Source organism: Helobdella robusta, assembly GCF_000326865.2.
Source record: "Helobdella robusta unplaced genomic scaffold HELROscaffold_6, whole genome shotgun sequence".
Taxonomy (NCBI): Eukaryota; Metazoa; Annelida; class Clitellata; order Rhynchobdellida; family Glossiphoniidae; genus Helobdella; species Helobdella robusta.
In genome coordinates this window covers 5,941,279-5,964,056 of record NW_008705330.1, presented here as the reverse complement: position 1 = coordinate 5,964,056, position 22,778 = coordinate 5,941,279, and the positions used below count along the sequence as shown (strand labels likewise).

The window sequence follows — 22,778 nt, the reverse complement described above, 5'->3', positions numbered from 1 at the left end:
ACTTGTTTGTGTTTTCAGCCGTTCTGCAGTTTAGTTGTTGAAAATTTTTGACTGAAAACCATAAGACTCATTTATTACTCTTTATCAACATAGCTTAGCACAGTTACACGCGCGCAAACACATATTTACACTTACACACACTCATAAATTTTCTCTATTTGGGCATCATCATAATTAGCATCGTCACTATCACTATTTATGATCATCATCATCTTTATCGCTTTCAACATCATCTTCATCTTTTCACCACCATCATCTTCGTTATCACAATCGTCATCATCGCATGTCATCATCTTCGTCTTTATCATTTTCAACATCATCTTCATTTCTTCGTCATCATCAATTTCCTCCTCATCATCATCCTTGCATGTCATTATCATCTTTATCATTTTCATCATCATTTTCACCTTTTCATCATCACCATCACACAAGAAAACTTGTGGCCGGCATTGGTTGGTATTGCTGTTTTCTTGTTCCTTGTCATTTCAGTACTCGGCGCCTTATTCTCAGTCAGATCAAGTAAAAATTTCAAATTTTGAATCTTTTTTCGTATTTAATGTTTCTCATTTATTTTTATATAATTGTTATACAATTTTTTGAGCGATCTATATTCCCTTTAATTTTACTTATGAGGGTTATGTTTAGTTGATTATTTAGAAAAGTCTGGATTAAGTTATTTATAAATACATAACATTTGCTACAATATTTAATATTTATAAAATATAAAATTTCATTTCGGGTGAGCTACAAAAGTTTCAGGGTATTTTAGTTTAGGCTTCTAAAATACAAAAAAACGAATTTAAAACTCTGATAAAATTGATAATATCAAGCATGAATAACTTACTTACCCTACCACATTTACCGTAATTTTACCATAAATTACAACATGAAAAAAGTTTACAGGAAGAAGAGAAGACGTCAGAGTAACAGAAATGACGATGACGATAATTAAATTTAACCGCGAAATTTTTTATTGATTTGAGTTTATTTCTTATTTTATTGAACATAAAACAAATCCGACTTGTTCTAACTACAATGAAATATATTTGAACTACTCTGAAACAGCCGATCCTATAGCACCAACGCCTTATAAAACTTTTTTCTAATTAAAATAAAAAAAATATTTCAAATAAGACAGCACATGAAATAAATTAAGTTCACAAAAATGTGATTTAGATTATTTGTTTCAAAATTTTTTTTCAATTATTCAAACAAAAGAAAACATTTGAAAGGATTTAACAAAAAAAGACAGAGAAGCAAAAAATAGCACACATTTTTTAAAATTTCTAACAGTTTGTTCGCATTTTCAGAATTATTTTTAACAGTATATTTATAATTATTATTCAGTCTTAATTTTTTCAACTTTCAATTATTTTCAGTAATGTCGATTTTATTTTTTAAATTTATACCAAATAAAAGTAATTAATTTCCACATTGAACAGCAATTTAAAAAAAAATAAAAAATTTAACATTTTAAATAAAAGCAATATTCCATAATTAGTAAATATACGATCGTAACTTTTGACTCGAACGATAAAAAATAACCCTCCAACTCCCATCCGAAAGTAGTCTCCTTGTTCGACCGTCGAAAGTGAGCGAAGGATTGATTGATTGTACGTTTCTAACATAAAGTACCTCATGAATATCATCTATTAGGTTTGTGCCTTGCTATCAGTTTGTTTGTATGGCATGTGTGTTGGTATATGTGTTGGTTTGTTTGTCTGGTTGTCTGTCTGTCTGCCATCATCATCATCTTGGTTTGATTGCTACTAAAGCCATGGGTCGGATTTTTTTTCAAATGTATAATACTATGAGATCAATCAATCAATCAACCAACCATTCATTCAATCAATTAACCAAATTGAATGAACCATAAAAACGAACGAATTGTGATTAAAACGAAAAAAAAATAAATATTTGTAAGGCTTGTTCAAACTCGAACAAACACTTAACCATACAGATCTACAAACAATTTTGAGATTTTAGTAAAGAAAGAAAAACACAATAGTTGCTTTTATTTGAATTCATTCAAAAATGGAAAGTGACGGTTAATTAAAATTGTAAAAACGACGATTTTTTAAAAAATTCGAATTTTAAACAAATATAACAAAAAATCAACCGATAAAAAATAATTATTATCCATTAATAGTTCTCTGAGAATGATTCACGTAACAATCACATTTAGTAAGAACAGTTGTTCACAGCATAACATGACTAAATCAACTACATGCATATATACAAAGTAAATCAAGAAATATCCAAAAAATTATATAACCAAATTAAAAAAAACTAGAAACCAGTCAACATTTAATTAATAAATAAATAAATAGACATTATTAAAAAGATTGTTCAAAAAGGTAAAATTTAAGGCGACGACGAGAATAAAATGTAGTTTATTTTGTTGGTGTGGGGCTGTGAAGCGAAAACAAACAAACATATCACAAAAAACTAGTAAGAAGTCGCAAGAATAGTAGTCAGTCACCTACCTACAATTAAATTACTCTCAGGGCCCTAGCTTACTTATAATCATTAACTCAACTCACCTACCTACAAATATGTATTTCTACGTTTTTGGAATTTTACATGTTTTATGTATTTTATTTCACATATTTCAGCGTTTTTATTTTATTTGAAACTTTTTAACTAATGTTAAGCCCTAGCCTACCTACGATCGTTCAGCTCATCTCAATCCCTAACTTACCTACGAATTAAATTAAGTCCGGTAAAGAAAACAGAAAGCTGAAGAGAAACATAACAGCAACGACATCGAATGAATGGATGTTGTGTATGTGTGTGCTACATTGATGTGTGTATGTATGTGTAAATGTGCAGGCGTGTACTCTCCAGAAACTTCTTCACTCACTACGGACGAACCTCCATTGCACCGACCATCATCTGACACGCATCGACGGAACGAATTTGACCGGATATTGAAAAACCCTAAATTAAAAAAAAATTAATTTTTAAAATAAAAAACAAGACATTGGAAAAAAATAGGCAACTTATCTTATTGAGATGATACTCAATCCTTCGTTCAAATTCAAGTACTTTCAATGGTACGATGCGACAAAAACAAATTTCCCTTTAATATTATCTTCAAATTGTCATCGGATTGTCATGAGACCACCATCTGAAACGTGCTGACGCCCACCACAGCCCACCTCTCATCATTCTGTAAACAAGTTATTTTAAATAGCGTGTTGGTAAATCAAGGAACAAAGGAACGAACGAATAAATGATTAACTGAATGATTGGTTGAATGAATTAACTAATTAATTAATCAATCAATGATTTAATGAATGGAATGAATCAATGAATCAATTAATGGAGGAATAATTTTAAAGATAGTGATAAAATGCATGAATGAATGGATGAGAAAAATAAAAAAAGAATCTAAACCATACTTCAAAAATCGTCGTTGTTTTCTTCGAATTGTCATCGGAACGTGCTGACGCCCACCACAACCCACCTCTCATCATTCTGTAGAAAAGTTATTTTTATTAGCTTACTAGTAAATCAAGGAACAAAGGAACGAACGAACAAGTGATTAACTAAATAATTAGTTAATAAAATTAATGAATGAATAGAATTAAAGTCAATTAATGGAAGAATATTTTGAAAGATTGATTGAAAAATGAAAGAATGAGAAAAAGAAAAAAAAACGAAACTAAACCTTACTTCAAAAATCGTCGTTACTTTAATCCATTGCACCGACCACCACATTCAGATCGGCACAAGATTTCATCCGAACTTCTGACTGTCAGTCGAACAGCCAACGCGCTGATTCTTCCTACACCACATCATCATACGTAAATCATCATGGGACCACCATCTGAAACGTGCTGACTCCCACCACTGCCCACCTCTCATCATTCTGTAGACAAATTTTTTTATTAGCGTAGTAGTAAATGAATGCTAGAATCTTAGAAGCAAAAAATCATAAAATGGAAATAATGACAAAATAATATCTGAAAATAATAAAGAAATAAAATGAAAAAAAACTTACCGTCGTCCATTCGACAAAAGCAGAATGATGAATGCCTTCCGGTCCCTACGTTGTCCTCCAAATCTGGTGCCAGTCCTCCTCGAGATTTTTGTTAAAACACAGCCCGTGGAATGAAGAGAAAATTCTCATCAGGAAGCTTAGCGGTGCCTGCATCTCAAATTGCTTAATAAAAATAATCCTATCTACCTATTCAATTACCTTAACTAATCTATATTAAATTGTTAATGGTACGATAGTCGAAAGTCCCCCTTCATTCTCCCTCCTTGCACAGAGGTTCACCGACAGCCATGGCACCGGATAGTAAACCATTGCCGTGCGGATAGAAGACTATTGCCGTGCGGATAGTAAACCATTTGCCGTCCGGAAGCCGTGCGGGTAGTAGACTATGGCCGTGCCGCATAGTAAATCATTACCGTGCAGATAGTAAACCATTGCCGTCCGGATAGTAAACCATTGCCGGTTCACCACTGGCCACCACGGCTTACCTCTGACAAGAGACTTCGAAATTCAGAGTCTATCGGCTATCGTACCCTCAACTTACCTATTCATTACAATTAAGCCCTAGCTTACCTAAAATTACAAAACTCAAGAGCCCAATTCATTGGCCTTTCGGCACCCACCCCACCACCTACGTAATGCCTTGGGCTCCAACTTAGTAATAATAATATAAAACTTAAACCCTAAACCTATTAATGAGTATGTTACAACGTAGTCTTAACCTACCTATTCATTACATTAGGGCCCTAGCTTACCTAAAATTACAAAACTCAAGAGCCCAATTCATTGGCCTTTCGGCACCCACCCCACCACCTACGTAATGCCTTGGGCTCCAACATAATAATAATAATATAAAACTTATAATTAACCTACCTATCGATACACTTACAGCGTTTTATTTTACATTACAAGATTGTTCCTAGAATTACATTATTGCCCTTAACTACCTATAAAATTATATTACTCTCAGCATTAGTAATAATAAATTAGAATGTGTAGTGAAAATAAAATTACGCTCAATACTAACATATGTGTTTATGTATATATTTGTGTGTGTGTGATACGCTGATGCGTGTAATGTGGGTGCAAGAAAAAAATAGAAGCGATAAACTTACGCGCCTACCTATTCAACTACATTAGTGTTGGATGCTGCCTATCTAACCTACCTATATAGCTACTTAATGTAATAGTGTGTGTGTGTGCGTGCGTGTGAGCATTCTTACTTAATGTTAAATTACAGAGAAAAACAGAGAAAAAAGAATAAAACGTATCCCAGCCAGGCGTGTATTCTTTGCCACTGAATGAATGAACGTAGCCTGACATCCTCGATGAACTCCTCTGGAAGCTTCAACCTGAATGAAATGAATAAAATAAAAAAATCTTTATTTATTTAATTAATTTCAATAAAAATAGAGAAACGAGCCGCGGTGAAACTTGCTAGCCGAAAAAGCCAGCCAACTGGCAAAGAAAGGGACCACAAAGAAACCGTAAAACAAACCCCAGCCAGGGGTGCATTCTTTGCCACTGAATGAACGAACGTAGCGTGACATCACAACCATTCTGATCTTCCACTATGAACTCCCCTGGAAGCTACAACTTGAATGAATGAACCTGAATGAACCTAAATGAATGGAAAAATCTAATTTATTTAATTAATTTAAATGAAAATAGAAAAACGCAAAAAAGCCGACCGGTCGGCAAAGAAAGGAACCTCAAAGAAAGGTATCTATATAGGATTTATGCTCTATATAACTCTATATAACTCTATATAACTCTACTCTATATAACTCTATATAACTCTATATAACTCTACTCTATATAACTCTATATAACTCTATATAACTCTACTCTATATAACTCTATATAACTCTATATAACTCTACTCTATATAACTCTATATAACTCTATATAACTCTACTCTATATAACTCTATATAACTCTATATAACTCTACTCTATATAACTCTATATAACTCTATATAACTCTACTCTATATAACTCTATATAACTCTATATAACTCTATATATAACTCTACTCTATATAACTCTATATAACTCTATATAACTCTATATAACTCTATATAACTCTATATAACTCTATATAACTCTATATAACTCTATATAACTCTATATAACTCTATATAACTCTATATAACTCTATATAACTCTATATAACTCTATATAACTCTATATAACTCTATATAACTCTATATAACTCTATATAACTCTATATAACTCTATATAACTCTATATAACTCTATATAACTCTATATAACTCTATATAACTCTATATAACTCTATATAACTCTATATAACTCTATATAACTCTATATAACTCTATATAACTCTATATAACTCTATATAACTCTATATAACTCTATATAACTCTATATAACTCTATATAACTCTATATAACTCTATATAACTCTATATAACTCTATATAACTCTATATAACTCTATATAACTCTATATAACTCTATATAACTCTATATAACTCTATATAACTCTATATAACTCTATATAACTCTATATAACTCTATATAACTCTATATAACTCTATATAACTCTATATAACCATGCATACTACCACATTCAATCAAAAATTCCACTAAAACCAGGATTCACCGCTTACCTGTTGAATGTGTGATATGAAACAAAACAAAAAAAAACACAAAACGAAAAACACACCCCCAAGTAAGAGTAATAGAATAGAAGTCCCTAACCTACCTATGTAACTAAATTACCTTATGCCCTAGCCTACCTATATAATAAATTAATTTTTAATCTCACCTACCTATGTTTTATTAACTTAACTCAAGGCTTAAGAAGAAAGAGAAAAAAGAGTAAAACAGAAGATAAAATACTACCACATCAACAAACATGATGTATGTATGTATGTATGTATGAGCAACCGCTAAAGAAACCACCTAATATAAAAAAAATACAACATACAAACACACAAACCACAGGCAACATATATAACTCTATATAACTAAAAATAAAAAAAGATGAAATAAAAATATAATAAAAAATCTATAAAGATAAAAAAATGAGTTCAAGCATTTCTGCCTCAAGCGAGGCAGAAATGCCTGAACTGATCTCAACTCTATTTCAGCTGATATTTATACTCGTTTCAGCCATACATCCTTATCATCTCAATCATTAACATCAGTAAAAAGTTTATTTCATGTATGTAATACATTACTATACAGTCTTAACAGCAATGCTAGCCAAACTAAATTGTCGTCAGGTAGGTAACGCCTTAGAAGCTTTCTGATTGGCTGGCTAGATCTTCTATATTGCTTTTTATATAAACATATAGAACATATAATATAATTTATAGTTACTTTATGTATATTTTGTTATATAAATTCATTATTGAAACAACAGTCGTTGTCGTTACATAAATTACCCACGCAGTTTGAATTCTTCTGAGTCACACCAAATAATTTGTGGACACACCTTACTTACCATCTATTGTAAAACTTAAACATGTACAATGAGTAAATATATCTATTTATTTAGTTAGTTTTGTGTGCATATGATATCTTGTAAAAATTGTCTTGATTGGAATCGAATATAATAATTATACTTGCTAATTCAATATCGTACAGCTAATTAACTAAAATTAAAATGACGTCATTTCCTCCAACGACAAAAAATAAGAAATTCTGATAGGCTGGTTTGAACTGCTATATTTGATGTGTTTTTGTATAAAATTAACAGTAGCGCAAGGTCGGTTCCTCTGGTGTGTTTTTGTCAATTCCAAACATCCATCACGTACGTGATTATGCATGTGCTTATGTATGTGTGAATGTTATCGAGTGTGCCTGAGAGAAATGAGGAAATGAAGAGTTAAACGGAAATAAATTTTAAATATTTCTTGGAGAATTCCAAATAATTTGAGACCACACCTTAACAATACAATTTGAATGTGTAAATATAACAATATCAATGTGTAATAACTACATTTATCTATCTATTTCTTAATTTAGTTTTGCCTGCGTATGATATTTAGTAAAATTTATTTGATAGGAATGGAATATAATCCTTATACTGGCTAATTCACTAGCAGGCAGTTAAATAACTGCTGCTAATAAAACGTCATTTCCTCCAACGTTCTCATAACGAATTGCCCATCCTATTTTAAAAGTTTTAACGGAAGTTTTTTAATCAGTCAGGTCACAATCATCATCGAAATCGCAAAAAATTAAATTAAGAATTTTAAAAATTTTTGAAAAAATATCTTCATTCATTTTATGATACTATTCATATAATTAGAATAAGTATATCGGCCTTTACTCACTTTTAACGGTCGAACAAGGAGTTTACTTTCGGAGGGGAGTTGGAGGGTGATATTTTTATCGTTCGAGTCATAAGTAACGAGCGCATACTTACTAATTTCGGAATATTGCTTTTATTTAAAATGTTAAAATATTAATTTTTTAAATTGTTATTCAATGCGGTAATTAATTACTCTTATTTGAAATAGATTTTAAAAAATAAAATCGACTTTACCGAAAATAATTAAAAGTTGAAAAAATTGAGGCTCTTTGCATATCCTTGCTTCAACCCATAAGAAAGTGTTGTACATTGGTAAATAGGCCTCCCTTTTCAATTTAATATATAATTTTATTTCCATCTCTCGCCTCTCTCTCTCGCCTCTCTTTTTCTCTCTCTTTCTCTTTCTGTCTTGGCCCCTATCTATCTTTCTCTCTTTCTTTCTTGTTATTCTTTTTTCTGCTTGATCTTTCTTTCATTCTGTCGTTTTAATTTTTTTTATGAAGGGAGTTAACGCAATGAAAGCAAGCGCGTTCTGTTGAATTGAATAAATCCGGCAATAAGAAGAACACATTGACGTCAATTAGCCAAGGTAATTTGTTTAGCGCTTGATTCTTCAGAACACGCACATATGCCGTTTTTATATTTTTTGGTTGTTTTTTGGTGACTCTTTGTTGTTGTTAGTGATGTTAATGTTGGTTTTGTTTATGTCTTTTTTTTCTGTTTTGTTTGGTTTTTTGCTAAAATAATTGACTTCATTTTGAACCTTGTCGATGAGTTGTAATATTAAAACGTTTATGAATATGGTTCTATGCTGTGATTACGCAAGTAGCACTGACACAAATTTTATTCATTCATCAAAAACTAATTAACAAATGATGAATTGAATGAATCAGTAGACAAACAATCGCACGAACGAACGAGCGAACAAACAAGTTAAAGAGCAAACAAACCGACAAACAGATAATTTCGGAAAAAAGAGAAAAAAAACTGTATGGAAAGCCAGCAAACAACAAAGAACGAAATTGCGTTAAGTAGCCAGAGCGCGATAGGTCCTAGATGTGTCACGCATCGAATAAATTGATTGGATGATTTGATTATTGCATGTTTTGATTGCTTAGTGGGGGAACAGTTTGTACAGACACGCATACACACAAGTACACACACACACGCACGCATACATACTACATACATATATACATATACTCGTACAAACACATATCATAATCGTCATCATCATCTTCATCATTGTCGTGATCATCATCATTACCATCCTTCTCATTGTTGGTCATCATCATCATTACCATCCTCGTCATCATCGTCGTCGTCATCATCATTAACGTCATTATTATTCCTCATGGCCGTCGCATGTTCGCTAATTCTTGGTTCCATAAACAAAGCGCGCTGATGGTGATGATGATGGTGTACGGGATGATGATGATGATAAAGATCCCGATGATGATGATAATAATGATGATAATTTGGACAGTAATTATGATGATGATGTATGAAATGATGATGGTAATAATAACCACAACGAAGACGTTCATTATAGATGACGTCATCATCATTATCATCACAAACTTCTCCATCATCATCATCACAAACTTTTCTATCATCATCATCATCTCGTCAGCGTTGTTGCTTATAATGATGACGTTTTAAAGATGGACAAACGATGGTTTAACCTGTAGGCGAACGTCATCCTGAAACAAAAGACGATGATGGTGATGATGATGGTCGTGTTGATGATGATGACCGTGTTGATGATGATGATGGTTGTGTTGATGATGATGGTCGTGTTGATGATGATGGTCGTGTTGATGATAATGATGATATTTATGATGACGGTGATGTTGAAATTTAGCTTTAAAACTTATATTTCAACTACCGACATAACTCGTTTTAGGCAAAACTACACAAGTCAAAATTAATTAATTAAGATTTATTTAATTGATATTTATTAAAAATAAATCCGTTGTAAAAGCAAGGCAATTATGATGACGTTGATAATTGAGATGACGTCAGGATAAAATAAATTCACTTCAAGTAAATATAAATTGCAATAATGGTTCAAATATCACAGTGACAATAAAATGAAAAAAGTTATTTTGGACAGATTCCGTTTGGGTATGTATTATAAAATGCCTCTTTCATTTTCGAGTCAATTAACATAACACTGGAAAGTTGGTTTCCAATTGTCAGCCAGTTGGGTCGCACGTTGTGTAACCTGCCAAAGAGTTCAGTCTTTCTTGTTCCTGGTGAGAACCTTTCAATAATTCCGTAGATTTCATCATGTTTGCGACTCGTATCTCTGATTTCCGATACTATGACATCGCAATCTATACCTTTGTTGACCGTCAGGTTTCCCTTCACTCCTACTAGACAATGTTCTTTCGAATGGTTTAGCCAGTGTCCGGTACGACAGGTTCTAATGACTTTTTGCAACTGGTTTGTTTTCACCCAGATCAGTTCATCTACCTTTTCATAGCCCCATAGTGTCAGACATTCTCTTCCTAATTCCATGGCTCTGCCAGTGACCCATAAAAATATATATCCGTCATCTTGTAAAGAGGAGACATCGAGTTTCTTCATTACGTCATCGGGCATAGTTCCATAGGGCAGATCCATGTGAATGTCCCAGGGTGGGTCTGCCATGACGATGGAAAATTTACCTAAAATTTTAAAATCAAAATAGCGCAAATCGCATTGTATCCACTGCGGAGGGAAAGATTTCTCTCTCGACGGCATCTTGAATGTCTCCTCGTCTTTCTCGTCCTTTTCATAGTGAACGTACTTGCAAAAGTTCATGTTGAAGCACATGTTCAGATACTGACAATCACCGAGCGATTCATCAGTATTCGAATGGATAATTTTCTTGAAATGCCGCTCATAGCAGTTGATTTTATTCTTCAGGCATTCCTCTTTCGTCGTAAATGTACAGAATTTTCTAATCTGGCTGGCATTTTGTGATCGAAATTTCTTTAATTGCCATCTTTCTTTTGTGGTCGGCTTGTCTAGAAGAGCCAGGATCTCAGCTCTCAACTCGTCGGTGGATCTTTCTTCCACCTTCTGGTTTTCTACTACTTCTACGCATTCGAAACCTTCTGGTTGGCTGGTTGAATCTGCTATATTGCTTTTTATATAAACATAATCTTATTAATTTATATATATATATATATATATATATTATATAAATTCATTATAAAAGCAACGGTTATCAGTGCTACGCAGTTCAAATTTTTCGGGGAGAATTCAAAATAGTTTGAGACCACACCTTGTTTAACATCCAATTCCAAGCCGAGCCAAGCCAAGCTGAGCCAATATGCGTAGATTTATAAGAGCTTTTATATTAAAATTTTGCTCGCTTTATCTACGAATACCACAATATAACAAATCCTCCATCTTATTTTAAAAATTTTCATTGATGCTTTTTAATCAGTCAGGTCACAATCATCATCATCGATATCGCAGTGAAATCAAATTGAAAATTATTTAAAATTTGTTGATAAAAGTAACTAATATATCTATCTATATATATATATATATATATAAAAATATATATATATATATATCTATATAATAAAAATAATTTGAGACTACACCATAACACAATTGTCCAATTTGAATGTGTAAATACAACATTATAAATGTATTATAACTACGTATATATCTATCTATCTCTTTATTTAGTTTTGCCCATGGAATTATATAATTCTATATATTTATTGAATTATAAATAATTCAATGGTCTTGCCTGCGTATGATATTTGGTCAAATTTATTTGATAGGAATTGAATATAACCTTTATACAGGCTGATTAACTACCATGCAGTAAAATAACTACTGTTAGCATGACGTCATTTCCCCCAACGATTTCGCATTTTATAAGTTATTTTATAAGTTTTATTTGATGTTTTTAACTAATCAGGTCACAATCATCATCATCATCGAAATCAAATTGAGAATATTTTAAATTTTTGAAAAAAGAATCTTTATTCACTTTATGATACTACTTTGTTCAATAAGATACTGTTTGATACATATAACTAGAATAAATATAATGGCCTTCGCTCACTTTCAACGCTCCGGAGGGGAGTTGGAGGGTGATTTTTTATCGTTCGAGTCAAAAATTATGTGTTGTCTTCTATGTTATCTACATTTACTTACATGGATTTATGTTTACTTATAAAACCGATAAAAAATATTTGTCTATGCCTCTTTACATTTCACGTTTTCATCTTATTAACGTCTTAGTTGAACCGACATGGCTGGATTAGAATTGTTATCGGATGAGCAGTTTCGCGCTGACGGCAGAAGGCCGAACGAAATTAGACGAGTTAGGTGCAAGATGGGTGTCTTCAAGCAGGCTGATGGTTCTGCCTATTTAGAACAGGGCGATACTAAAGTACTGGCCGCCGTCTACGGCCCTCATGAGGTCTTCTTTCCTAACAATTTTTGTTATTTGTCTGATTTTTAATTTATATTTTAATTTTTTATTTTGACTATTAATATTTCTGTCTGCTATCAAATTAAACAAATAAGTTTTTAGTATACTGATGTTTAATTAAAAATTTAAGATTGACATTATTTTTGCAAGAAAGACTAATCACTAATACTAATTGATTAATCATTAATAATAGAATAGATTATTTTTTAGCTATGTTAGTTAAAAATTGAATTAGTTTGAATTGAAATTAATACGAAAAACGGCAATGCTTTTTTAAAGTTTACTGTGTTTGCTTGCTATGTTGTGCTATGTTAGTGTGTGTGTTTGTATAAAAATAGCCATAAAAAAAGACAATATTCCAAATATAAATAATTTGTTAAATCTGCTTTTTTATTTAAACTTCAACCTTTATTTAAAGACAACTTTGTTTTTAATCGGATTTGATATTTATTATCATAAATTATGTGTATAAAATGAAATTATTAAATAAATAAATAATATTAAATAATTAAAATTTAATTATCAGGCCAAATCAGGAAAAAATAAGCCAATGCATGATCAAGCGATAGTGAACTGCCAATATAGCATGGCAGTGTTCAGTACGACAGAACGGAAGCAGAGGCCAAGAGGTGATCGGAAGTCGACTGAGATCGGTCAGAATCTGAAGCAAACATTTGAGTCAGCCATTCTTACTCATCTCTATCCAAAATCACAAATCAATATTTACATTGAGGTATGCAAACTTTACATCGATATTCAATTTTTTGGTTTCGGAGATTTTATAAAAAATTATTTCTGTGGAATTGGGCAGATTTTTTCATTGTTTTTAGCTAAAAAAATATGTTAAAAACAATTATAAACTGTTTATAAAATGAATAAAGTTATAAATAAATTTTTAAGATTTTGCAAGCTGATGGTAGTAATTTGGCAGCAAGCATCAATGCTGCTACTTTGGCTCTGGTCGATGCTGGCATTCCCATGAAAGGTGACAAATTTTTTATATTGTTTTGTATTTTGAAATATGTTTCATTTTTCTTGTTTGTTATGGTAAATCACAACTTCCTTAGTTAAGACTGTAGAAAGTTTGAAGTTCTTGTCTGGTTTTTAACAAATTCTGAGAGTTTCTTAAAAATTATTAGTGAATATTTTGCTTAATTTCCTCAATATTTCTGAATTGAACGTAATCTTTGTCAGGCCTGGTTTGTTGTTGCTCGGCTGGAAATGTCGACGACACTCCACTCATTGACTTGAACCATGTCGAAGAGAGTCAGGGCGACCTGAAACTCACCATAGCCATGCTGCCTCTCACTGAGCAGATTCTAATGTTGAATATGAATGGCAGGTTGCACGAAGAACGACTTGAAAAAGTTATGAGTTCTGCTAAAAATGGCTGCAAAGAAATTTTAAAAGATTTAAGTCAAGCTGTCCGTGATCAACAATTGGACTTGGTGACTGGGAGCTAAATATTTTTCATTTGCTTGCTATTTATTTTTATTTGTATTGTTTGTTTGTATTATAATTGACAATGTCTTTAGTTGATTGAACGGTTTATGAAACAACAGTTTAAGGGAAATGTAATCATTATTCATTCTGGAAATATGCAATCTTGAATAAATAAAAAAGTCAATAAATACATAAATAAATAAAGTTGGTTTCAGACCTGTCATCATTGGCGATTAATTATTGTTTGATGTTGTTAACTTTGATATCATTGATGTCATCTGTTCAACGATTCTTCTGATGACGTTCTGCTAACAGTAATTCTTCTAATTGCTTGAAGTAAGGCTTCGGACCAATTGGGTGGGAGATGGCTTTTAGTAACTGTTAACGAAACGTTTCGGGTCGGGAGTGATGAGTTAATAGGCCATTTAAAAAAAACTCAATTCGTTATTTTGTCATTTAGTTTTGGTCGAGTGTTTAAGCTTGTCGCTTGCTTTGTGCGTGTGAGTGTGTGTGTGTGTGTAGTTCTCATCATCAATAGAAACGACAAACCACCTCAGATAATCCCAGCACTCCAACACAGAAACCCTTGTCAGTGACGTAAACTTGATGAATGCTCAGATGTGAAAATATCCAGTGAATCTGAAAATATGTGTTTTCACGTTTCGTCTCAAATAATCATCAAATTATTTCTATCATAGTCATGTGTATTATCTTTTATTTTTCGTCTTGAGCGTTGTACGGGCCATCGTAATAGTCTGTTCCATCTGCGTTCGAATTGAACCTTCGCAATTTCTATATTTTAAAGAACTTGGGCCAATTATTACAGCCTAACAAACATTTGCGTTTTAAATTCTTCGATCATTAGATAAATGATCGAATTTGTGATACAAATAATTCATCTTATGATACAAATTATTATAAGAAGTGTGATACCAACCTTGTAGAGATTCAACTTGCTGGCTATGTGCAGGGCTGTAAAATCCACGTAGTCCTTCAACTCAACTTCAATCTGGTTCAGTTGCTTCTTGTACCAAAGTTCGTTCTTCGTTAAATAGTTTGGTTAGTGTTACAATCGCAATGAATTACAATTCATTTTGTCATATTTAGAACGTAAGGTTGAGTTTACAGGCAAATTAAAAGGGTTACGTTCACAAGGAATGTTGAAATTTTGAGATCCAGTCTTCAAACTTATTAAAAAGATTCTCAAGGACGTAAATTTATTGGAATGAAAACAAAATATTGTTTTTTCCTACATTATTCTTCTCTTCCTTCTTGAACTTCAGCTGTCTGATCCTGCTCAAATCCTCATCTTCCACTCTGGTGATGAAAAATCTAGACGGTCTCCTCACCTAACGATGTTTACAAATTAATTTAGAAAACATTTTTTCAAAGTTTTTAACATTTCACTTATATAATGTTTATGCTGTCTTCATGAAATGTTTGTTTTATTTTAAAAATGACGAAATCGCGGTTAACATAACATAAAATAGCATAACCTAACCTAACAAAACAGAACATAGCATAGCATAGCACAACATAACACAACAAGGATTATCGTGGTTCAGTAGATATCTCTGTGTGAGGACCACTGGATCGATTTTGGCTAATAATATGGATTTAAAATCCCAATCTTCCAAGTCTGACTTTGAACTCCAGCGTTGTAGGAGCCGTTACAGTTTTTTGTCCAGTTTATTCCGATGTTCAATAACTCTCGAGCTGAAAAATCATCCTTTTATTGTTCCTACCCTTTCTTTGCAAAGCTTGTACTGGTGCCTTCTTGTGTTTCTATTTTCTGTAAACTGGAAGAATAGGAATGAATCTATCTCATCTTCACCCGTTATGATTTTGTGCGCCTGAATAAGGTCCTACGTTTGTCCAAAGTTGTCAGTCCACATCTCTTCAATCTTTCCTCATATGAGAGTCTTTCACAAATGTTAATAATCCAGGTTGAAGTTATTTTTTTGTTGTCTCGGTTTTGAGTTTGATTGCGGCCATTCAACGGAATACGAGATTATTGATCAATTTCTTCTTATTATTATTATTAAATTCGTTGAAATGTGTCAAATCAGGTTAAAATTATTGAAATAATAAACTTTTTTGTTTATTAAGTCGTTTACTATTAATTTAGGAATTAATTAAGATATATAACTTAATTATTAATTATAATGGGATATGAATTTAGTCCATTAAATTCTAAACAATTACCTTTGTCCCTTCAACTTCGGTTGCGTTATTGTCAGCTAATTTGCAAGCAACCATCGTCTGGTTAAAATGTAAAGATTTTTAAATTAAATATTCAATTATAATAAATAAATTAAATAGCAGTTTAATAAATTAATATTATCTAACTAAAACCAATTAACACAGAACTTTTACTTGATTGTTGTTGTGCAGTTCACTGTTCATTTCTGGAGTTGGATTATCTTTCAGTATGTCGTTGTCCTACAATTTCGTTTCATTATTTTCGCTTCCAATACATTTATAAATATAATTATAATTTTATATTTTACTTATCATCATTCTACACTTTAAAACCAATCGGGAAGTATGTATAACGTAAAAAAATGGGCAGTTGTAAAAAATTCGTCTGTGCGGTGGGTATTTTACGTAACTTTCGTGGATACAAAAAAGAAATTTTTTTTTCCGGAAAAAAAATTATCTTAATCTAATAAGTTCGGTTTATCTACTGAATAAATGCATAGGTACCAGCTTCGTTGCCTGATTAGTTTTAGTTTGTGGTTTTGTTTAATGTTAGCGTTGATTTTATTTACGATAAAATTTCGATAAATTTATTGGCTGAATGAATGAATGTATGAATGAACTAATGAAGGGATGAATGGATGAACGAACGAATAAATGAAACACTGAAATGAATAATAAAAATGTTTAAATGAGTATTACAAAAAGGAACCAACGTTGAGAATTTTATTAATAAGAAGAACGACAGATGATGGTTTCCTGGTTCTCGCCAGTGCTTGGCGGAAGTCTCCACTGCTCTCGTCCTCCTCTTTTGCCTCCTCTATTATCAGCCTCTTCAAATCTTTCGTCGTTATCGTTCCCATGAAAAGTGGCTCATCTGGAAAAGATGTTTTATTTAATTTCCAAATTATGTGTGATTACTCGATGAACTCCATATTGTGTGAAGTATGACAAATCTAAATTATAATAATGAAACCAACGACAGTTCAGACCTCTATTTTTGAGTACAGGATAGTTCTCCTTGTTCTTACTGCAGACCAGATCGAGAAGATGTTCTAGAGTATCAGTTAGATAAACTTTGTCAATTTCCTTTACCATCATGTCTTCAGCCGTCACCTCGTAAGCGCTTTCGAAAAACATTAGCCTTGTTATCATTGTTTTCTTGATTGCTATTGTTAATTACTTTTGTTCTGGATAATGAAAAATTGAAAAAAAATTTAACAAACTTTGTTTCCTGGGGGTTGATGACAGGTGCCAGGAATGGTAGATTTTTAATTTTGATGATGGCATCGTACACGGAAGGGCGCAAGAAGTTTGCAACTGCTCCAGCTACGCACACACTAATCTGGAATTGAGGTCATAAGAAAACCGGATCAGATAAATTTTTAAATGTGTCGAAAAGACAAGTATATTATTCTTAATTTATCACTTGAATTTAATTTGAAAATCTATTCTATCAATAATTTTATCATGAAAACGTAATGATGGCAAAAAGATGACGAACGACGCATGGGAGAATATGGCCCAGGTAGCCAGTCATTTCAAAGGCGATAACCGACGGAGACACCGTATGCGACATGGCTCCGGAGAGTGCAGCTGCGCAGATGATCGAGTAGGCTCCTGGCGAGATGGCATTCCCTCTGATACCGCCTGGAAAGTAATAAGCCATCACCTCTCCAGATAATCGACCGAAGGCAGCACCTGCAAACAACATTTTCAAAGATTTTAAAAAATAAAAAGTTATTAAAAAATTTCTCACCTAGAGTGAAGGCAGGAATGAATATTCCACATGGAACTGGAAGCGTGGTTGCTATTGCGCACATCCAGAACTGCAGAAAACAACGTTACATGTGCACGAATTTTATGTATGATTTAAATGAACGATTCACATTTTTTTGTAAAGTTGAAAAAAAGAATGAACGTTTGTAATTTTTTTTAATAACTTGCCCTCATTATGAAGTAAAGAAAAACAGTTAAGATGGGGTTGTTTAGGGGCCCCCTCCAGACCTCCAGGTACCTCAACTCTTCCTCATTGTGGGCCTCAGCACTGGTCCAGGTTCTGTTGTCAAACATGTGGATCACTGACTCTCTCAATGACAGCTGTTTGGTGAAAGTTATTTTTCATTAATGTTATATGCATGGTTAGGCGTGTTTTAATGTTAAATTTCGGTAAAGACGCTCAAAACCGACTTGTCCAGCCATATATTGTCCCAAACCAGCCGGGAAGAGAACTGTGAAGATGACCAAAGTGACCACCCCCGGGTATACAAACCGTCTACAAAATGTTTATTCATTTTCAAGAACGTTAATTGTGACCACTAGACAACGTACTTTGAAAATTTAAAATTTTAAGAGCAAGTTAATAATTTGTTGGCTGATTAAATTGATCAGAATATTAAAAAAAAATTTGGTAACGTTTTCTGGAGCCAGGCACTTAATTTTTTCCTTCTTCTAACGAAGAGGACAACGCTCTGGTGACTGAATACGAAGAGGGCTCCCAACAATCCGCATATGACACTGTGATCATGAAATATTTTCAATATAATTCACAGCAATACAAAAAGAATTAAACTTCAATTTTTTTCTGATGTTTCGGCTGACCAAAAAACTGTTAAAATATTTGGAAAAGTAGTAACGAACCCAAGCGCAATGAAGATCAGGATTTCCAACTCATCGTAAGCGTTCGAATGATTCAGATCAGATTTGAAGAATGGTACGATGGTGGCTACTCAGGTGGTTGGTTGGTTGGATGGTTTGATTGGTCAGTTGATTGATCGGTCAGTTGGATGGTCGGTCGGTCGGTTGGTTGGGTGAGATTAGGGGTGTGTACTTACAATATATTTGTCGATTTTATATAATTTGTAAATTTAAAAATGTCAGATGAATTTTTTTTACAATATTTTAATGCATTCTACCTTTAAAGTCTCTAGATTAACGTGATGTATTAATTTTTTAAAGGTTAATCAATAATTAGGTCATTTGGTTTGTAAAAACACATGTTTCGAAATTTTTTTTTAATTAAAAAAATTTATGTACACAAGGGGCAGTGTATCGAAGATGGTTTTGATATCTTAACGAAACATATACGTATTATGATAATAACCCTTTAACAGCACATATGCTAATTATTTTTTAAACAGAAAAATACGCTAATAGCACATATGCTAATGACTCCTTATCGCATGTTTATAACGCAATGTCACACATTATTCTATAGCCTACATATTGACGAACATAAGATACATAACGCAGAATTATAATGACCCTAAGTTCACTAACGTTCTGATCTGGCCCAGGTTGTCATCAACCTGAACGAGATGGCACCCACCATGGCCCCGTACAGACACCTCCAGAAATTTTTCGTGGCGTAGTTGGTGGCTGTCGCCTCGATGCTATACATTATACCTTGTACAATGGGTCGTAATTATTTTCATAATATATTTATTTTATATTTTTGTTGTAAAAAATGTTTTTGTTTATTATTATTATTATTATCAATTATTATTATTATTGATAGGTAGCAGTATTTTTGTTTAAAAAATGTTATTGATATTTAATCACTACAACTCAAATTTTTTTGATACTAATTCGCAACATAATCTGAATGATATCAGCGTAAAATTCTGTTTTTTTTTAATTCCAAAAATATCCAAGTCTAGTTAATATTAATAAATAAAAGTATCATTGAAATTAACTTTCATCAGTCAAATAGGTAATACACCAAACCACTCAGTAGATACACGAATACATATTACATAAATACCAAAAAGTACACATTAAACGACCAGATAAAACATGTAAATACATAATCCTAAATACCAAACAATACACAAAGTGACTTAATAGAAACACGTAAACACATAAACCTAAATACCAAAAAATATACAAATGACTCAATAGAAACACGAGTATATATAAACTCAAATACCAAAAAATACCTCCAATTGGCGTGGCGAATATACAAGACACCCCAACCGCCGCACCAGCTGTTAACACGTGACTGTAGGCAGATTCCATCTTGAATTTTTTTTCTCAAATTATTTTTATTTTTTCAAACAATTTTAATTAGTTCATTGAAATATATGTAGAAGTGTTATTTAATTTGTATCGGAAATATCAGCCAAACAACACATCACACATTGCATGTAAAAGGCGGGCATCTATATGCATTGCACACATCAACAATATATTTTCTTTTTGGAAATAATCATGTTATTCGATTGCTAAATGCAACTTTGATGCATACTTTTTGTATTGCAGGGAAAAACTTGGAGAGGCACCATGCTGTTGCACTCCCGACGTGAACGAATGGTCCCTTAATCAAAAATTATAGAAATCATTCCATTTAAAAAAATGACAGTTTGAAAATTTCATAAAAAAATTAATTGATTAATTAAGGAGGCCTATGGTAAGAGTAAGTGAATTATTAATCAATCAATTTTTCGGTTATATAAGTAAACTTAACTAGTTTTCCTAGCGGCATAACAGATCCAAGAGAGAAAGTGAGACCGACGACTTTCGAGACGAGAGTTGAAAAGTTGAGGTACTGCTTCAATGAAACTCCCGTTAAGATTGTCTTTATCTCAGGTATACCCGAGCCTGTGTTTCATTTATGATAATCGAGTTACATCATTTCATTCGTTGGATGGAGTTTAAATTAAATTTGTGTGATATTTCTTTTTACAGTTTTTACTGTTCTAGCCATATACTCTCTCTATATATATGATGGATACATATGTCCATGGTTTCATGGATATAAATGGATATATATATATCCATAGTTCTAACACTAACATTAACTAATAAAGATTACTTATATTGTCGAAATCACAACTTTTGATATTATTATTTTTTACTTGTTTCATCACCTTACCAAATTATTTACCATCGTCGGTGTTTATAGAACAACAACAACAACAATACAAATAATAATGATGAGAAGACAATTTAAATGATAAAAATTACTGATATGAATGATTTCGCACGAGAAATTGAACACTAGCCAAAAGCGGTGGGACCTAGGAAGTGAACGAACCCCGTTGAAAAGCACATTAACAATACAGGGAAGGCCACCCACACCAAATACTGGGCCACCACGGATATCTTTTTTAGGTTCAATTTTTAAATAAGTTATAAAAAAAAGATTTTTCAATTCAGTTGATCTACGGTTAAGTATGAAAAATTTTAAAATTGTACGCGAAAAATTGTTAACATGGCGTTAATTTTATACAGAGTTAATTTTTACATGAAGCAAATATTTGTTTTCTACCAATCCTAATCTCATTCTACGTCAGATGAAGCCAATTTTGCAAAATCTATCACCGCGTTTGTTGTAAATATTTAGAGTTCATCTGTCCATAAATTATTAAAAATAAATTAATAATGAATGAGACTAGTCCCAATTAAAACCTCAGTGGCTCTGTACAACCAACGGTGTGCTGAAAATAATTATTAAGTTAAATTAATGAAAATATCAAATAATAATTATAATTATTAAAAATATTAATATAAATAATAAAAATTGCAAGAACCTAGAATGCAGGCATCGCAGAAGACATCAATGAGAAAGCTCAAGATGGCAACTGAAAGGCCCAGCAAAGTTAGGAAAATCAAATCTTGTGTGGTGTCGTTGAAGACCTTCGGTAGAATTTCTTTTGAAGGTTTGCATTTATTTATTTGTCTAAACATCGTCATTATTAGTTTTTTCTATGTTCTTTATCATGAACTCGAAATTGCTAACAACATGCACAGGACAGCAATATGGACAAAATATAACAACTCACCTCTCTATACATCGTCATTAATTCATCATTACATCACCATATCAATATCACTTACTTTTAATTTTTGATCTTGCGTTTTGATCCCCAACGCTACCACCAGCACCACCACCACAGCAAGCGTCATCAACTTGAACAGCATCAGTGGCGGCGACATCAGCTTCAGGTTTTTTGACGGCTTGCAAGTGCGCGACAAATTTTCTTAACTTGTTTGTCGTGTAATGTCCGTGCATCTTGGTGAAATTTAATTACTAAATATTTAAATGACATCATCGTTATTGTCGTCATCATCATTTTCATTATCGCTCATTTCATCATATTTCACGTCATTTCATCAGCGTTTTCATCGTCATCTTATTCATCATCATTATCAAAGTACTATATCAATGCTAATTATTCTGAAAACTTATTGTAAAAAATAATTTACTAAACAATGTAAACGTTTTACTAAACAGCATGAACCTTACATTATAAACCTTATAAACACCGTATTATTATTAAACATTGTAGATAAACGTTATATTATAGACTTAAACATTACAAATGAGTTAGTGCAAGTTGGTAAGTAATACAGTACAAGTAATATAAGTAATATAATATAATTATAATAAAAAGAAACAAC

General features: G+C 32.2%; 3 protein-coding genes across 3 annotated transcripts; 1 reads left to right on the top strand and 2 right to left on the bottom strand.

Moving 5' to 3' along the window:
• Positions 1 to 10,390: 10,390 nt before the first annotated feature.
• On the bottom strand, positions 10,391 to 11,182 carry HELRODRAFT_68987 (hypothetical protein; the record flags this gene model as incomplete). Its single annotated transcript, XM_009028992.1, has 1 exon — positions 10,391 to 11,182. A coding segment is annotated over one exon (792 nt), but the record flags the coding sequence as incomplete, so codon positions are not given.
• A 1,357-nt stretch (positions 11,183 to 12,539) lies between these two features.
• On the top strand, positions 12,540 to 14,381 carry HELRODRAFT_95842 (hypothetical protein). The gene is made up of 4 exons (XM_009029484.1): positions 12,540 to 12,722; positions 13,261 to 13,467; positions 13,635 to 13,719; positions 13,929 to 14,381. Exons 1-4 carry the CDS (start codon positions 12,552 to 12,554, stop codon positions 14,195 to 14,197), a joined length of 732 nt encoding a protein of 243 aa, XP_009027732.1. The 5' UTR covers positions 12,540 to 12,551; the 3' UTR covers positions 14,198 to 14,381.
• Positions 14,382 to 17,481: 3,100 nt separating this feature from the next.
• Positions 17,482 to 20,976, bottom strand: HELRODRAFT_68939 (hypothetical protein; the record flags this gene model as incomplete). The annotated part of the gene is made up of 11 exons (XM_009028983.1): positions 17,482 to 17,721; positions 17,881 to 18,077; positions 18,136 to 18,186; positions 18,320 to 18,463; positions 18,554 to 18,651; positions 18,792 to 18,893; positions 19,017 to 19,104; positions 19,656 to 19,781; positions 20,315 to 20,393; positions 20,611 to 20,691; positions 20,842 to 20,976. Coding segments are annotated over 11 exons (1,341 nt in total), but the record flags the coding sequence as incomplete, so codon positions are not given.
• Positions 20,977 to 22,778: the final 1,802 nt, after the last annotated feature.